Below are 15,438 nucleotides of genomic sequence, written 5' to 3'. Positions count from 1 at the left end.
TCGGTTTTCCCTTCCCGTGAAGACCAAAAAAGAGGCTTTTTTGGGTCCTTCCCCTTTCTGTCTCTCAGGGTCAAGCCCCCAGGCCTGGGCACCGGCCTTGGTGCTTTGCGGGTGGGCCAGCTCAGCCAGGCCCTCTCTCTGCCTTCAGCTGGACTTTCTCAGGAGCATCCAGGGCCAGGGGAGAGGGAAGGGGCCGGACTGGGGGGCTGGGAGTAAATGAACCCCCCACCCCTTCCTCCTTCTAGCCTTCTGGTGAGACCAGGGCAACTTTCCCTTCTCCCCTCACCCCCAAATCCCTGAATTCAGATCCTAGCCAGGAAACCCTGGTAGATCGTGCCGGGCTTCGGACTGGCAAATCCTCTGGGGTCCCAGATTGGGGTCTGACACCACCCGACCACCCCCTGCCCCCCATCTCCCCCATCCCTGGCTCACCTGTCTCTTCCCTCCGTCCCCCTTCTGTGTCCCCCAGCTGGCTCCCGCCCCCCACGACCCCTTCTCCAGGCCGCTCAGCCCCCCGGAGCCATCCCGTGAGGCCCTTCCGCTGCCCAAATCCGCCAGTTGATAACCGGCAGGCGGGTGAGAAAGGGGTGGCGGTCATTCACGTGACAGGAACAGCTGTCCCCCCTCCCCGATCCTCCTTCCCCACCCGTATTTCCTCTGTAGTGAGTCTGTGGAGGTGCCACAGCCAGAAGAGCAAAGGGAGGCTTCCTCTGGCCCAGCTGCATGGGTCTGCCCCCCACTATTCCCGCCCTGGACACCAGACATCCCAGAAGGGCAGGTATGTTTGCCAGCCTGGTGTTCCCCTGGGATAATTGGAGGGGAAGCGGGGGGCCGGGACAGGCGTGGGTCTGTCTGGCTGCAAACAGGAAGAGGTTAATTCTGCGTGCTCCCCAAGGCCTTTTTGCAAGGATACGGGGGCAGCGAGGTAGCGGTCCCCTGCCTCGACTCCTCAGACAGCCCCAGTCGCCCTGGGAGTCGGGGTTCAGTTTGCTCTTTGAGGAATCAATCAATAAATACGATTGATGATGATGATGACCTCTGAACTACCCCCCACCCCCCTCTCCCCCGCCCCCAGTTTGCTTTCCTTTCCAGAAATCACCTGTTGACACCCACAACTTCCTGGGGCTCAGGCCCAGCCCGCTTTGAGCGACTACTGGGGTGCACAGGCAGCAAACTCAGAGAAGCAGCGTGGCTCAGCGGAAAGAGCCCGGGCTTTGGAGGCAGAGGTCCTGGGTTCAAATCCTGGCTCCGCCAACTGTCAGCTGGGTGACTTTGGGCAAGTCACTTCAAGTCGCTTGGACTTCCCAATCAATCAATCAATCAATCAATCGTATTTATTGAGCGCTTACTATGTGCAGAGCACTGTACTAAGCGCTTGGGAAGTACAAATTGGCAACACATAGAGACAGTCCCTACCCAACAGTGGGCTCACAGTCTAAAATCGCTAAGTCCAGTGCTCTGCACACAGTAAGCGCTCAGTAAATACGATTGAATGAATGAATGAATGTTGGGTAGGGACCGTCTCTAGATGTTGCCAACTTGTACTTCCCAAGCGCTTAGTCCAGTGCTCTGCACACAGTAAGCGCTCAATAAATACGATTGAGTGAATGAATGAACTTCACTTCTCTGGGCCCCAGGTACCTCATCGAAAGGTCATGGGTTCCAATCCTGGCTCTGCCCCTTACCAGCTGTGTGACTTTGGGCCAGTCACTTAACTTCTCTGGGCCTCAGTTACCTCATCTGTAAAATGGGGATTAAGACTGTGAGCCCCACGTGGGACAACTTGATTACCACGGATTTACCCCAGCGCTTAGAACAGTGCTGGGCACATAGTGAGGGCTTAACAAATGCCATAATTATTATTATTATTATTATCTGTAAAATGGGGATTAAGACCGTGAGCCCCCCGTGGGACAAGCTGATTACCTTGGTACCTCCCCAGCGCTTAGAACAGTGCTTTGCATATAGTAAGCACTTAACAAATGCCATAATCATTATTATTATTATTATCTGCAAAATGGGGATTAAGACCGAGAGCCCCCCGTGGGACAACCTGATTACCTTGTTACCTCCCCAGCGCTTAGAACAGTGCTTTGCATATAGTAGGCGCTTAATAAATGCCGTTATTATTAAAACCCGTAGAGGGTTTCAGGTCTTTCCAGAAGCCCTCGGTGCCTGGGCGCCAAGTGGGGTAGTGACACCCTTATCTCTGTCACCACCAGGCCCAGAGGGGCCCTAGCAGGACAGCTGCATTTATCAGGGTTCACCCCTATCACAGTCTTCCAGCACTTAGTACAGTGCCCCGCACACAATAAGCCCTCAAAGAAGTACCGACTGATTGCGCTGTGCCCACTGAATAATAATTGAGGTATCATCATCATCATCAATCGTATTTATTGAGCGCTTACTGTGTGCAGAGCACTGTACTATAAGCGCTTGGGAAGTCCAAATTGGCAACATATAGAGACGGTCCCTACCCAACAGTGGTCTCACAGTCTAAAAGGGGGAGACAAAACCAAACATAGTAACAAAATAAAATACATAGAATAGATATGTACAAGCAAAATAAATAGAGTAATAAATATGTACAAACATATATACATATATACAGAGGTATTTGCTCAGCGCTTACTATGTGCCATGAACACTGTTCTTACCCATCACAAAATGGGGAATAATGGCTGCTTTTCCCTACCTCACAAGGATGCTCTGAGGACAAAGACGACTTAAGTAATTTGACAGTGCTTCGGACCATATAAAATCAAGGTATTATTATTCAAGCAGTTGGTCGAGTGCTCTGCATAGAGTAAGTGCTCGATCAATGCCACTGATTGATTTGATGGCAATTATGGTATCTGTGAAGCGCTTACTATGTGCAAAGCACTGTTCTAAGCGCTAAGGGGATACAGGGTGCTTGGGTGGTCCCACGTGGGGCTCACAGTCTTAATCCCATTTTACAGATGGGGTGATTGAGGCACAGAGAAGTTAAGTGGCTTGCCCAAGTTCCCACAGCTGACAAGTGGCGGAGCCATGACCTCTGACTCCAAAGCCCGGGCTCTTTCTGGCTTAATAATAATAATAATGTTTCTCCAAGCAGCGTGATTTGTACCCAAATCCAAATCCAAATCCAAATCTGTATCCGAGTGTAATTTGTATCACGCTTTAATTTTCCCCAAGCTCTTTCCCTTTCCGCCCTAGACTGTCAACTCCTCGAGGGCGGGGAATGTGACTACCAACTCCGTAGTATCGCATATGGTAAGCACTCAATAAATATCGCCAATTGATGGGGTGCTCAACTCATTTTATCCTCACAATATCCCTGTAAAGTAGGGAGACGGGCAGGGAACGTGCCCCTTAATCAATCAATCGTATTTATTGAGTGCTTACTCTGTGCAGAGCACTGTTCTAGGCGTTTGGGAGAGAACAGAATTGGAGGACACGTTTCCTGCCCATAATGGGTTTACAGTCTAAAGGGGGAGACAGGCATTAATATGAATAAATGTTATAAAATAAAGATATGTATATAAATGCTGTGGGGTTGGGGGTGCGGTGAATATCAAATGTCCAAAGGTCAGGTGTCGCTCAAAGGAGGCCGGGTCGAGCCCCGGGAATTTGTGGGTGGCAACAGGTGATTTCTGGAAAGGAAGCTGAATTGGGGGAGGGAGTTGGGGGGTAGTTCAGGGGTCAAAGAGCAGGCTGGACCCCTTCGTATCAAGTAATATAATAATAATCACATATTATAATAATAATAATAATAATAATAATACCCCAGGGAGACTCAGGCTGTCTGAGGAGTCAAGGCAGGGGATCTTCTCCTTGCCAGGGACCCAGGCCCTTTCAAAAAGGACCCGGGAAGCATGACTAATCAACTCTGTAGTATTGTACATAGTAAGCACTCTACTAGTAATAATTATAATAATAATAATAATGGCATTTATTAAGCGCTTACTATGTGCACAGCATCATCATCATCATCATCATCATCATCATCATCATCAATCGTATTTATTGAGCGCTTACTATGTGCAGAGCACTGTACTAGGCGCTTGGGAAGTACAAATTGGCAACATATAGAGACAGCCCCTACCCAACAGTGGGCTCACAGTCTAAAAGGGGGAGACAGAGAACAAAACCAAACATACTAACAAAATAAAATAAATAGAATAGATATGTACAAATAAAAATAAATAAATAAATAAATAGAGTAATAAATATGTACAGACATATATACAGGAGCACTGTTCTAAGCGCTGGGGAATTTACAAGGTGATCAGGTTGTCCCACGTGGGGCTCACAGTCTTCATCCCCATTTTCCAGATGAGGGAACTGAGGCCCAGAGAAGTGAAGTGACTTGCCCAAAGTCACACAGTTGACAAGTGGGGATTTGAACCCATGACCTCTGACTCCAAAACCCGGGCTTTTTCCACTGAGCCACGCTGCTTCTCTAGTAAATACCATTACTATTCAGTGGGCACAGTGCAATCAGTCGATACTACTTTGAGGGCTTATTGTGTGAGGAGCGCTGTACTAAGCGCTGGAAGACTGTGATAGGGTTAGTAGACGTGAACCCTCATAATGGTATAATTGATTGGTTACTCATCTCATTTTGTCCTCACAATATCCCTGTAAAGTAGGGAGAGGCAGGTACTATTATCGGAATGGGTCTACCAACTCTGTAGTATTGTACACAGAAAGCACTCAATAAATACCCAGTGCTTAGAACAGTGCTTTGCACAGATTAAGCGCTTAATAAATGCCATTAAAAAATACCGACGGATCGATCAATTGGTTATTCAGATCATTTTGTCCTCACGACTGTAAGTTTGGTGTGGGCAGGGAATGTTTCCGTTCATTGTTCTATTTGGACTCTCCCATGTGCTTAGTACAGTGCTCTGCACACAGTAAGTGCTCAATAAATACGATTGAATGAGTGAATGAACAATATCCCTGTGAAGAAGCGAGAGACAGGTGTTGTTATGAGAGGGTAAGTGACTTATCCAAGGCTACTCGGCAGGCCTTAGGGTGGAGCTGGGACTAGAACTTGGATGATGAGATGGAAGCCCCCACCGCTCATCTTGTCCCATGGATCTCTGGATTAGATTTGTTTTATTAGTAATAATAATAATAATAATAATAATAGGATTAGATTGAAAACTCCTTGTTTTAATAATAATAATAATAATAATGATGGGATTTGTTAAGCGCTTACTATGTGCAAAGCACTGTTCTAAGCACTGGGGAGGTTACAAGGTGATCAGGTTGTCCCACGGTGGGGGCTCACAGTTTTAACCCCCATTTTACAGATGAAGGAACTGAGGCACAGAGAAGTGAAGTGACTGGCCCAAAGTCACCCAGCTGACAGTTGGCGGAGCCTGATTTGAACCCGTGTTTTGGGCAGGAAATATGAGCCTTGCTTCTGTTGTAATTTCCTAGCAACCGGCTCTCAGGGGACAATCCGTCCGTCATATTTATTGAGCGATTTCTCGGTGCAGGGCACTCTACTAAGTGTTTGGGAGAGTACGATACAACAGAGTTGGTAGACACATTCCCTGCCCAGACTGAACTCACAGGCTCGAGGGGAGAGGCAATAAATAAATTATGAGATATGGATATTGTAAATAAATAAATTATGGGATATGGATATAAGTGCCGAGGGGCTGAGGGAAGAGTGCATAAAGGGAGCAAATCAGGGTGGTACAAAAGGGAGTGGGAAAAGAGAAAATGAGGGCTTAGTCAGGGAAGGCCTCTAAACACCCAATAAATAATCACGATAATAATAATAATAGTAGTAGTAATTACTATAATAATGGTATTTGTTAAGCACTTACTATGTGCCAGGCACTGTACTAAGTGCTGAGGTGGGTACAAGCAGAATCAGTTTGGTTACGATCCCTGTCCCACTTGGGGCTCGCAGTCTCAATCCCCGTTTTACAGATGAGGTAACCGAGGCCCAGAGAAGTGAAGTGACTTTCCACAGCAGACAAGTGGAAAGAGCAGGGGCTTTGGAGTCAGAGGTCATGGGTTCAAATCCTGGCTCCGCCACTTGTTGGCTGTGTGACTCTGGGCAAGTGACTTCACTTCTCTGAGCCTCAGTTGCCTCATCTGTAAAATGGGGATGAAGACTATGAGCCCCCTGTGGAACAACCTGATTACCTTGTAACTTCCCCAGCGCTTAGAACAGTGCTTTGCACATAGTAAGCGCTTAATAAATGCCATCATTATTATTATTAAGTGGTGGAGCCGAGATTAGAACCCAACACCTTCTGATTCCCAGGACCATGCTCTATCCACTTTGCCGGGCTGCTTCTGCCAAGCACTGCACTAAACGCTGGGATAGACTGTAGACTCTAGACTGTAAACTCATGTGGGCAGGGAATGTGTCTATTATATTGTCCTCTCCCAAGTGCTCAGTCCAGTGCTCTGCACATAATAAGCGCTCACCGACAGAGACGGAGAACTACTATTTTATCCTCATTTTTTCAGATGAGGAAACTGAAGAATGGAGAAGCGTAGTGACTTGCTAGAGGTCCCCCGGCAGGTAAGTGAAGGTGTCGGAATTAGAACCCACGTCCCCCGCCTCCCGGTCCCGTGCTCTTTCCGTCATTCATTCAATCGTATTTATTGAGCGCTTACTGTGTGCAGAGCACTGGACTAAGCGCTTGGGAAGTCCAAGTTGGCAACATCTAGAGACGGTCCCTACCCAACAGTGAGCTCACAGTCTAGAAGGGGGAGACAGAGAACAAAACAAAACATATTAACAAAATAAAATAAATAGAATAAAGATGCACTGTCCTGGCCGACTTTGCTGGAGTAAGGGCGCTCTGCACATAGTAAGCGCTCAATAGCGTGGCTCAGTGGAAAGAGCCCGGGCTTGGGAGTCAGAGCTCATGGTTTCTAATCCCGGCTCCGCCGCTTGTCAAGCTGTGTGACTTTGGGCAAGTCACTCTCTGTGCCTCGGTTCCCTCATCTGTAAAATGGGGCTGAAGACAGTGAGCCCCACGTGGGACAACTTGATCACCTTGTATCCTCCCCATCTCTTAGAACGGTGCCTTGCACATAGTAAGCACTTAATAAATGCCATCATTATTATTATTACTACCCCATCTGTAAAATGGGGATGAAGACATTGAGCCCCACATGGGACAGTCTGATCACCTTGTATCCTCCCCAGCGCTTAGAACGGTGCTTTGCACATAGTAAGCGCTTAATAAATGCCATCATCATTTTTATTATTACCTCATCTGTAAATTGGGGATGAAGACAGTGAGCCCCACGCAGGCCAACCTGATCACCTTGTATCCTCCCCAACGCTTAGAACAGAGCTTTGCACATAGTAAGGGCTTAATAAATGCCATCATTATTATTATTACCTCATCTGTAAAATGGGGATAAAGACAGTGAGCCCCACGCGGGCCAACCTGATCACCTTGTATCCTCCCCAGCGCTTAGAACGGTGCCTTGCACACAGTAAGCGCTTAATAAATGTCATCATCATTATTATTATTATCTCATCTGTAAAACGGGGATGAAGACAGTGAGCCCCACGTGGGCCAATCTGATCACCTTGTATCATCTCCAGCGCTTAGAACGGTGCTTTGCACATAGAAAGCGCTTAATAAATGCCATCATTATTATTATTATTACCTCATCTGTAAAATGGGGATGAAGACAGTGAGCCCCACGTGGGCCAACCTGATCACCTTGTATCCTCCCCAGCGCTTAGACGGTGCTTTGCACATAGTAAGCGCTTAATAAATGCCATCATTATTATTACCACATCTGAAAAATGGGGATGAAGACAGTGAGCCCCACGTGGGACAACCTGATCACCTTGGAACCTCCCCAGCGCTTAGAACGGTGCTTTGCACATAGTAAGCGCTTAATGAATGCCATTATTATTATTATTATTATTATTATTACCTCATCTGTAAAATGGGGATGAAGACAGTGAGCCCCACGTGGGCCAACCTGATCACCTTGTATCCTCCCCAGCGCTTAGAACGGTGCTTTGCACATAGTAAGCGCTTAATAAATGCCATCATTATTATTATTATTACCTCATCTGTAAAATGGGGATGAAGACAGTGAGCCCCACGTGGGACAACCTGATCATCTTGTATCTTCACCAGTGTTTAGAACGGTGCTTTGCACATAGTAAGCGCTTAATAAATGTCATCATTATGATTATTATTGAATGAAAGACAGGGGAGGGGACTACGTCTCCCAGCAGGCCCCGTGCCGGCAGGTGAGGTTGGCTCCCCTGGGCCCCGCCCTGCCCCATCTGGGTGGCCAAAAGGAAGCGGAAGCGGCCCCCGCCTTATCTGCGGACACTTGGACACTGCTTGGACCCCCCAGCCTCAAGCCCGGGAAAGCAGGTCGGTGGTGGGGCCGGGGGGCAGTGGGCTGGAGACCCCTCGAGGCCCTGGGGCCACCAGGCCAGGGAGTTGTGAGCCCACTGTTGGGTAGGGACTGTCTCTCTATGTTGCCAACTTGGACTTCCCAAGCGCTTAGTACAGTGCTGTGCACACAGTAAGCGCGCAATAAATACGATTGATTGATTGGTTGGGCAACAAGATTCGGACTTGTCCCCGGGGCTGGGTGCGAGGTGTGGTGTGTGTGTGTTTGCGCCCACGTTTGGGGAAGAAGGGTTGGGGGAGGGCCTGGCCTGAACCTTTGGCTGCCGGGGAGGGCGATTAATAATAATAATAATAATAATAATAATGGTACTTGTTAAGCGCTTACTATGTGCAAAGCACTGTTCTAAGCGCTGGGGGGATACCAGGTGATCAGGTTGTCCCACGTGGGCTCACAATCTTAACCCCCGTTTTCCAGATGAGGGAACTGAGGCCCAGAGCAGTGAAGTGACTTACCCAAAGTCACCCCGCTGACAAGTGGCGGAGCCGGGATTTGAACCCATGACCTCTGACTCCAAAGCCCGGGCTCTTGCCACTGAGCCCCGCTGCTTCTCTATTAGCAGCCCCCTCCTCAGGCCCCCGGCACCCCCACCGGGAGGGCGGGGGCAGATGGGAGAGTTCGGAGGGACTGGGGACCCAGAGGTCGTGGGTTCAAATCCCGACCCCACCACTTAGCTGTGTGACTTTGGGCAAGTCGCTTCACTTCTCTGGGCCTCAGTTCCCTCATCTGGAAAATGGGGAGGAAGACTGGGAGCCCCACGTGGGACAACTTATCCACCTTGTATCCTCCCCAGCGCTTAGAACAGTGCTTTGCACATATTAAGCGATTAACCAATGCCATTATTATTATTTTTATTATGAGGCCAGCTGAGCCTGGGCAGCTTGGGGGTGAATGAGCGATGGCAGCGCTGGAGGAGATGCCCCTGGGGCTCTCCGGCCTGCCCCCCTTTTTGCCTCTCCGGGCCTATTGGACTGTTCATTCATTCATTCCTTCATTCAATCGTATTTATTGAGCGCTTACCGTGTGCAGAGCACTGGACTAAGCGCTTGGGAAGTCCAAGTTGGCAACCTAGAGAGACGGTCCCTACCCAACAGCGGGCTCACAGTCTAGAAGGGGGAGACAGACGACAAAACATGTTAACAAAATAAAATCAATAGATTAAATATGTCCAAGTAAAATAAATAGAGTAATAAATTTGTACAAACATATATACAGGTGCTGTGGGGAGGGGAAGGAGGTAAGATGGGGTGGGGAGGGGGAGAAAGGGGGAGAGGAAGAAGGGGGCTCTTAAGGATGGATGCACAAATCCTCACTTTTCGGCCCAGGGTTCCCACGGGGGCACAGGTGTGTGTTTGTGTGTATATGTGTGTGTTGGGGGATGGGGAAAGCATTAAGCGAAGAGAGGGACTGGACTTTTAGATTGTGAGCCCACTGTTGGGTAGGGACTGTCTCCCTATGTTGCCATCTTGTACTTCCCAAGCGCTTAGTCCAGTGCTGTGCACACAGTAAGCGCTCAAAAAATATGATTGATTGACTGGCTGCACCTGAGCAGGCCCCAGGCCTCCACGTGCTGCTGGGGGGCTCGCCCCGCGTTTCCCCCTTTCATTCATTCATTCATTCATTCAATCGTATTTATTGAGCACTTACTGTGTGCAGAGCACTGGACTAAGCGCTTGGGAAGTCCAGGTCGGCAACATAGAGAGACGGTCCCGACCCAACAGCGGGCCCACGGTCTAGAAGGGGGAGACAGACAACAAAACAGAACGTATTAACAAAATAAAATAAATAGAATAAATATGTACAAGTAAAATAAATAGAGTAATAAATACGTACAAACATATATATATATATAGTCTTTTAGACTGTGAGCCCACTGTTGGGTAGGGACTGTCTCTATATGTTGCCAATTTGTACTTCCCAAGCGCTTAGTACAGTGCTCTGCACATAGTAAGCGCTCAATAAATACGATTGATGATGATATATATATATATATATATATATATATATATATATATATATACACAGGTGCCCCACAGTCTAGAAGGGGGAGACAGACAACAAAACAGAACGTGTTAACAAAATAAAATAAATAGAATAAATATGTACAAGTAAAATAAATAGAGTAATAAATCTGTACAAACATCTATACATATACACAGGTGCTGTGGGGAGGGGAAGGAGGTAAGACGGTGGGGGGGATGGGAATGGGGAGGAGGGGGAGAGGAAGAAGGGGGCTCTTAATGGATGCACAAATCCTCACTTTTAGGCCCAGGGTTCCTACGGGGGCACGGGGGTGTGGGGGGGGGGGTGGGGTGTGTGTGTGTGTGTGTGTGTGTGTGTGTGTGTGTGTGTGTGTGTGTGTGTGTGTGTGTGTGTGTGTGTGTGTGTGTTGGGGGATGGGGAAAGCGTTAGGCGAAGAGAGGGACTGGACTGGCTGCACCTGAGCAGGCCCCAGGCCTCCACGTGCTGCTGGGCGGCTCGCCCCGCGTTTCCCCCTTTCATTCATTCATTCATTTATTCATTCATTTAATCGTATTTATTGAGCGCTTACTGTGTGCAGAGCACTGGACTAAGCGCTTGGGAAGTCCAAGTTGGCAACAGCGGGCTCACAGTCTAGAAGGGGGAGACAGACAACAAAACAAAACATATTAACAAAATAAAATAGAATAAATATGTACAAATAAAATAAATAGATAGAGTAATAAATACATACAAACATGTATACATTCATTCATTCAATCGTATTGATTGAGCGCTTACTGTGTGCAGAGTACCGTACTAAGCGCTTGGGAAGTCCAAGTTGGCCACAGTGGGCTCACAGTCTAGACGGGGGAGACAGACAACAAAACAAAACATATTAACAAAATAAAATAAATAGAATAAATATGTACAAATAAAATAGAGTAATAAATACGTACAAACATGTATACATTCATTCATTCATTCAATCGTATTTATTGAGCGCTTACTGTGTGCAGAGCACTGGACTAAGCGCTTGGGAAGTACAAGTTGGCAACATATTGAGACGGTCCCTACCCAATGGCGGGCCCACAGTCTAGAAGGGGGAGACAGAGAACAAAACAAAACATATTAACGAAATAAAATAAATAGAATAAATATGTACAAATAAAATAGAGTAATAAATACGTACAAACATACATTCATTCATTCAATCGTATTTATTGAGTACTTACTGTGTGCAGAGCACTGGACTAAGCGCTTGGGAAGTACAAGTCCCTACCCAACAGTGGGCTCACAGTCTAGATAGGGGGAGACAGAGAACAAAACAAACCATATTAACAAAATAAAATAAATAGACTAAATATGTACAAATAAAATAGAGTAATAAATCTGTGCAAACATATATACGTATATACAGGTGCTGTGGGGAGGGGAAGGAGGTGAGGAGGGGGAGAGGAAGGAGGGGGCTCAGTGTGGGAAGGCCTCCTGGAGGAGGTGAGCTCTCAGTAGGGCTTTGAAGGGATGCCCCTATGATAAGGAGAAGCAGGGTGGCTCAGTGGAAAGAGCCCGGGCTTTGGAGCCAGAGGTCATGGGTTCAAATCCCGGCTCCGCCACTTGTCAGCTGTGTGACTTTGGGCAAGTCACTTAACTTCTCTGGGCCTCAGTTCCCTCATCTGTAAAATGAGGATGAAGACTGTGAGCCCCCCGTGGGACAACCTGATCACCTTGTAACCTCCCCAGCGCTTAGAACAGTGCTTTGCACATAGTAAGCACTTAATAAATGCCATCATTATTCTTATTACTGTACTTCCCAAGCGCTTAGTCCAGTGCTAGAAGCAGCGTGGCTCAGTGGAAACAGCCCGGGCTTTGGAGTCAGAGGTCATGGGTTCAAATCCCGGCCCTGCCAATTGCCAGCTGTGTGGCTTTGGGCAAGTCACTTCACTTCTCTGGGCCTCAGTTCCCTCATCTGTAAAATGGGGATGAAGACTGTGAGCCCCCCGTGGGACAACCTGATCACCTTGTAACCTCCCCAGCGCTTAGAACGGTGCTTTGCACACAGTAAGTGTTTAATAAATGCTATTATTATGATTATTATTATGCCCCGGGGTGGGGCTGGGGGACCTCCATGAGTCCTGTGAGAGGCCCCCCGGCCTTGGTCGGTCTCCCATCACTCGCCTGGGAGGAGCCCTCCCCAAATGGGGGGCACAGGGTAATATGTTTTGTTTTGTTCGCCCCCGCTCGAGGCCCAGAGAGCCCGGGGTGGGGGTGGCCACTGGGGCCCAGGGGAAGGACAGAGCGGCCACTTGGGCCGTGGGCAGGGACAAAGAGCGGCCTGTTCGGGCCCCGAGGGGGAGGGGGGCCAGGGCTGTGGGGTGGGACAAGGACCCCAGCTCCAAGGCTGACGGACCCTGGAGTTGTGGGCTAGGCCAGGGCCACCCTGTGACTTCCTTTGAGGCATCCCCCGCCCTCCCTTCCCCTCAAATCAGGGAGGACCCCAAGTCCCAGGGAGGGGGGAGAGAGGAGGGAGTTGGGCCACCATTGTCCCGGCCCTGCTGAGACGTGCCCCGGGCTGTGCCCCTCGACCCACCTCCCCTCCAGGGTGGAGGGCCCGGGGCTGTTGGGGGTGAGGTTTCCTGAGGCAGGAAGTACTGTGGAGTTGGGGCGCCTCTGAACTGTTGTGCCCTTCCTGTTTCCCCCAGGGAAGTGACTGGGGGGAGGGAAGGAGGGAGGGCACCCCCAGTCTCCTCCATGCATCCGATTGAGGCTGGGGGGAGAAAGGGACCTCACCCTTCCCACACCCACGGAGGGCCGGGAACGGAGCAGTCTTCAAACTAAACCGCTACTCCCCTGCTCTCTACTGTACTTGAATTGCGTCACTGGCTAGCTGGACTAGAGCCGCTCCAGGGGTGGGTAGAGACTGGCCCCCGTGAGCCCGGATTCCTGGGTTCCCTCAGGGGCACCACCGTGGGAGACTCACCCACCGGGCCGGGTGCCCAGCTGGTGACGGAGGAGGCGGGAGCCGGCCCGGTGCTCCGCCTGGCACGGGGTGGGCCCGCCGCTGTCTCCAGAGGGTAGGGCTGCGGGGCGGGCCCAGAAGCCGCTCAGTTTTCCCATCTTTCCCTAGCCAAGCTACCGATGAGAGAGCCGCCGTGGAAGGTCTTGACATGGCCCGTTCGCCCTCCTTTGTCCTCAACATCCAGGAGCCTGAGGGGGACCCCAGGTAACCGGCGTGGACGTGGTGGGGCTGGGCGGGGGGACCACGAGGGCAGTCTGCTCCCCGGGGAAGGGGCGGTTGTGGAGCAGCGGTCCCTCCCGTGAGAGGAAGAGGGATGAGGGGCAGCCCACCGGTTTCCAGAGGCAGTTCCCGGAGGGTCGGTATGTTCCCCTCGCAGCCAGGACCCCAGCCCCTGTGACGAGAGCGGTTTGCAGAGCTCCTTCCACCAGCTGATAGAGGAGCAGAGCCAGCAGGCCGAGGCCCTGGAGCTGCAGGAGAGGCTCCTCGGGGACCCAGGTGAGGGGACCCACAGAGCCACCCGCCACGAGGTCACCCCGCTCTCCTGGTGGAGTGGGCGGGCCCGCGTCACCGCCTCAAACTACGGCCTTAAGAACCGGTTCCCAGTTGTGTGGGATGCTAATAATAATGACGATGGCATTTGTTAAGCGCTTACTATGTGCAAAGCACTGCTCTAAGCGCTGGGGGGGATACAAGGTGACCAGGTTGTCCCACAGTCTTCATCCCCATTTTACAGATGAGGTCACTGAGGCTCAGAGAAGTGAAGGGACTTGCCCAAGTTCACACAGCAGACGTGGGGGAGCCGGGATTGGGGATTGGGCCCTGCTTGTGGGCTCCGCGCTGAGAAATGGCCTCTCTCCCGGCTGGCCTCCGGCCGCGGAGGTTGGGGCGGCAGAGCCTGCCCCGCCGCGAGCCTCCCTCCGTCCCCCTTTTTCCCACGTCCGTAGACAACGGCCAAGGCCCCGGCCCGCCCGAATACTCGTCGGCCACGCTGCAGATCCTGGCCAGCATGCCCAGCCGCACCATCGGTCAGTGGCCCCCAACTTGGGGGTGGTGCCAACCTCCTCTTCCCCTCCCGGCCTGCCCAGCCTGGCTGGTGTCCATGATGGGAAACCGGCCGGGCTGGCAGCGTGTTGTGGGTCTGGGGTCTGCGGGCTTTCGGGCCCCTTCTGCTGGGGATGGGGGTCGGGGGACTGCCCTGAGCCCTGGCCTGGAGCTGCCGCCAGGACGAGGGAGGTTGCCCGTGTATGTCCGTCCCTGGAATGGGGTGGGTGGGTGCGTTTTGGCCCTTCCCGGGCCCCTCCGGGGATGGGCATCCCCCACGTTGGCAGCCTCCCGGTCCCCCAGGGCGCAGCCGAGGGGCCATCATCTCCCAGTACTACAACCGTACGGTCAAGCTGCGGCGCAGGAACACCCGGCCCGCACTGAGGGACGTGGCGGGCTCGGCCCGCCCCACCATCCGGCAGTACCACCTGGACCTGGAGCCCACCACCAGGGAGGAGGAGGAAGGTGAGCCCGGGGTCCTCGGGGAGCCAACCTGGGCTGACCGTCACCGGGTGTCACGTCAACCGCAGGTTCGGGGAGGGAGCCGAGGGACAGCTGGCCTGGGCCCCCACCCCCGACCGGGCAGAGACGTCCCAGAGAAGCGGGAGGTGGGGCGGACGGGGTTGGCAGGAGGGGTTCGGGGCCCGACTTGATCGCCCCATCTCCCCCCCGGCAGAGAAGCAGAGCCTCCTGGTGAAGGAACTGCAGGCCCTTCCCGTGGGCCAGCGATACCACACGCTGCGCTCGATGCCCCTGAGCCTGGCCGAGAAGCGTCGTCTCTGGTCGGTGCCCCCCACCCCCCTCCACCCCCACTTCCACCTCCTTCCATCAGTCGATCGATAGTATGGACTGAGCGCTCACTGTGTGTGCCGAGCACTGGACTGGGCGCTTGGGAAAGGACAAGATAACAGAGTTGGTAGGCTCAAACCTCGCCCACGAGAAACTTGCTTGGGCCCCTGGGCTTGGAGAGGTCTGGGGGCGGTGGGAGGGGTTGAGGAACAGGA

At 51.3% G+C, this 15,438-nt stretch overlaps 1 protein-coding gene across 1 annotated transcript in view; it reads left to right on the top strand.

Annotated features, from left to right (window-relative positions):
- The first annotated feature begins 699 nt into the window (after window positions 1–699).
- TMC6 (transmembrane channel like 6) overlaps window positions 700–15,438 on the top strand; it is a 29,226-nt gene continuing 14,487 nt past the window's right edge. Inside the window, exons 1-7 of the mRNA XM_038742125.1 lie at window positions 700–778; window positions 6,484–6,538; window positions 13,502–13,597; window positions 13,770–13,888; window positions 14,338–14,418; window positions 14,738–14,899; window positions 15,111–15,216. Coding sequence (XP_038598053.1) covers window positions 13,542–13,597; window positions 13,770–13,888; window positions 14,338–14,418; window positions 14,738–14,899; window positions 15,111–15,216 — 524 coding nt within the window. The 5' untranslated portion in view covers window positions 700–778; window positions 6,484–6,538; window positions 13,502–13,541. The remainder of the gene's footprint in view (window positions 779–6,483; window positions 6,539–13,501; window positions 13,598–13,769; window positions 13,889–14,337; window positions 14,419–14,737; window positions 14,900–15,110; window positions 15,217–15,438) is intronic.

The sequence above is a fragment of the Tachyglossus aculeatus genome, unplaced genomic scaffold (genome assembly GCF_015852505.1).
Source record: "Tachyglossus aculeatus isolate mTacAcu1 unplaced genomic scaffold, mTacAcu1.pri SUPER_34, whole genome shotgun sequence".
NCBI classification, from domain to species: domain Eukaryota; kingdom Metazoa; phylum Chordata; class Mammalia; order Monotremata; family Tachyglossidae; genus Tachyglossus; species Tachyglossus aculeatus.
The sequence above is the reverse complement of the archived record's forward strand: the minus strand, read 5'-3'. Positions and strand labels throughout refer to the sequence as shown.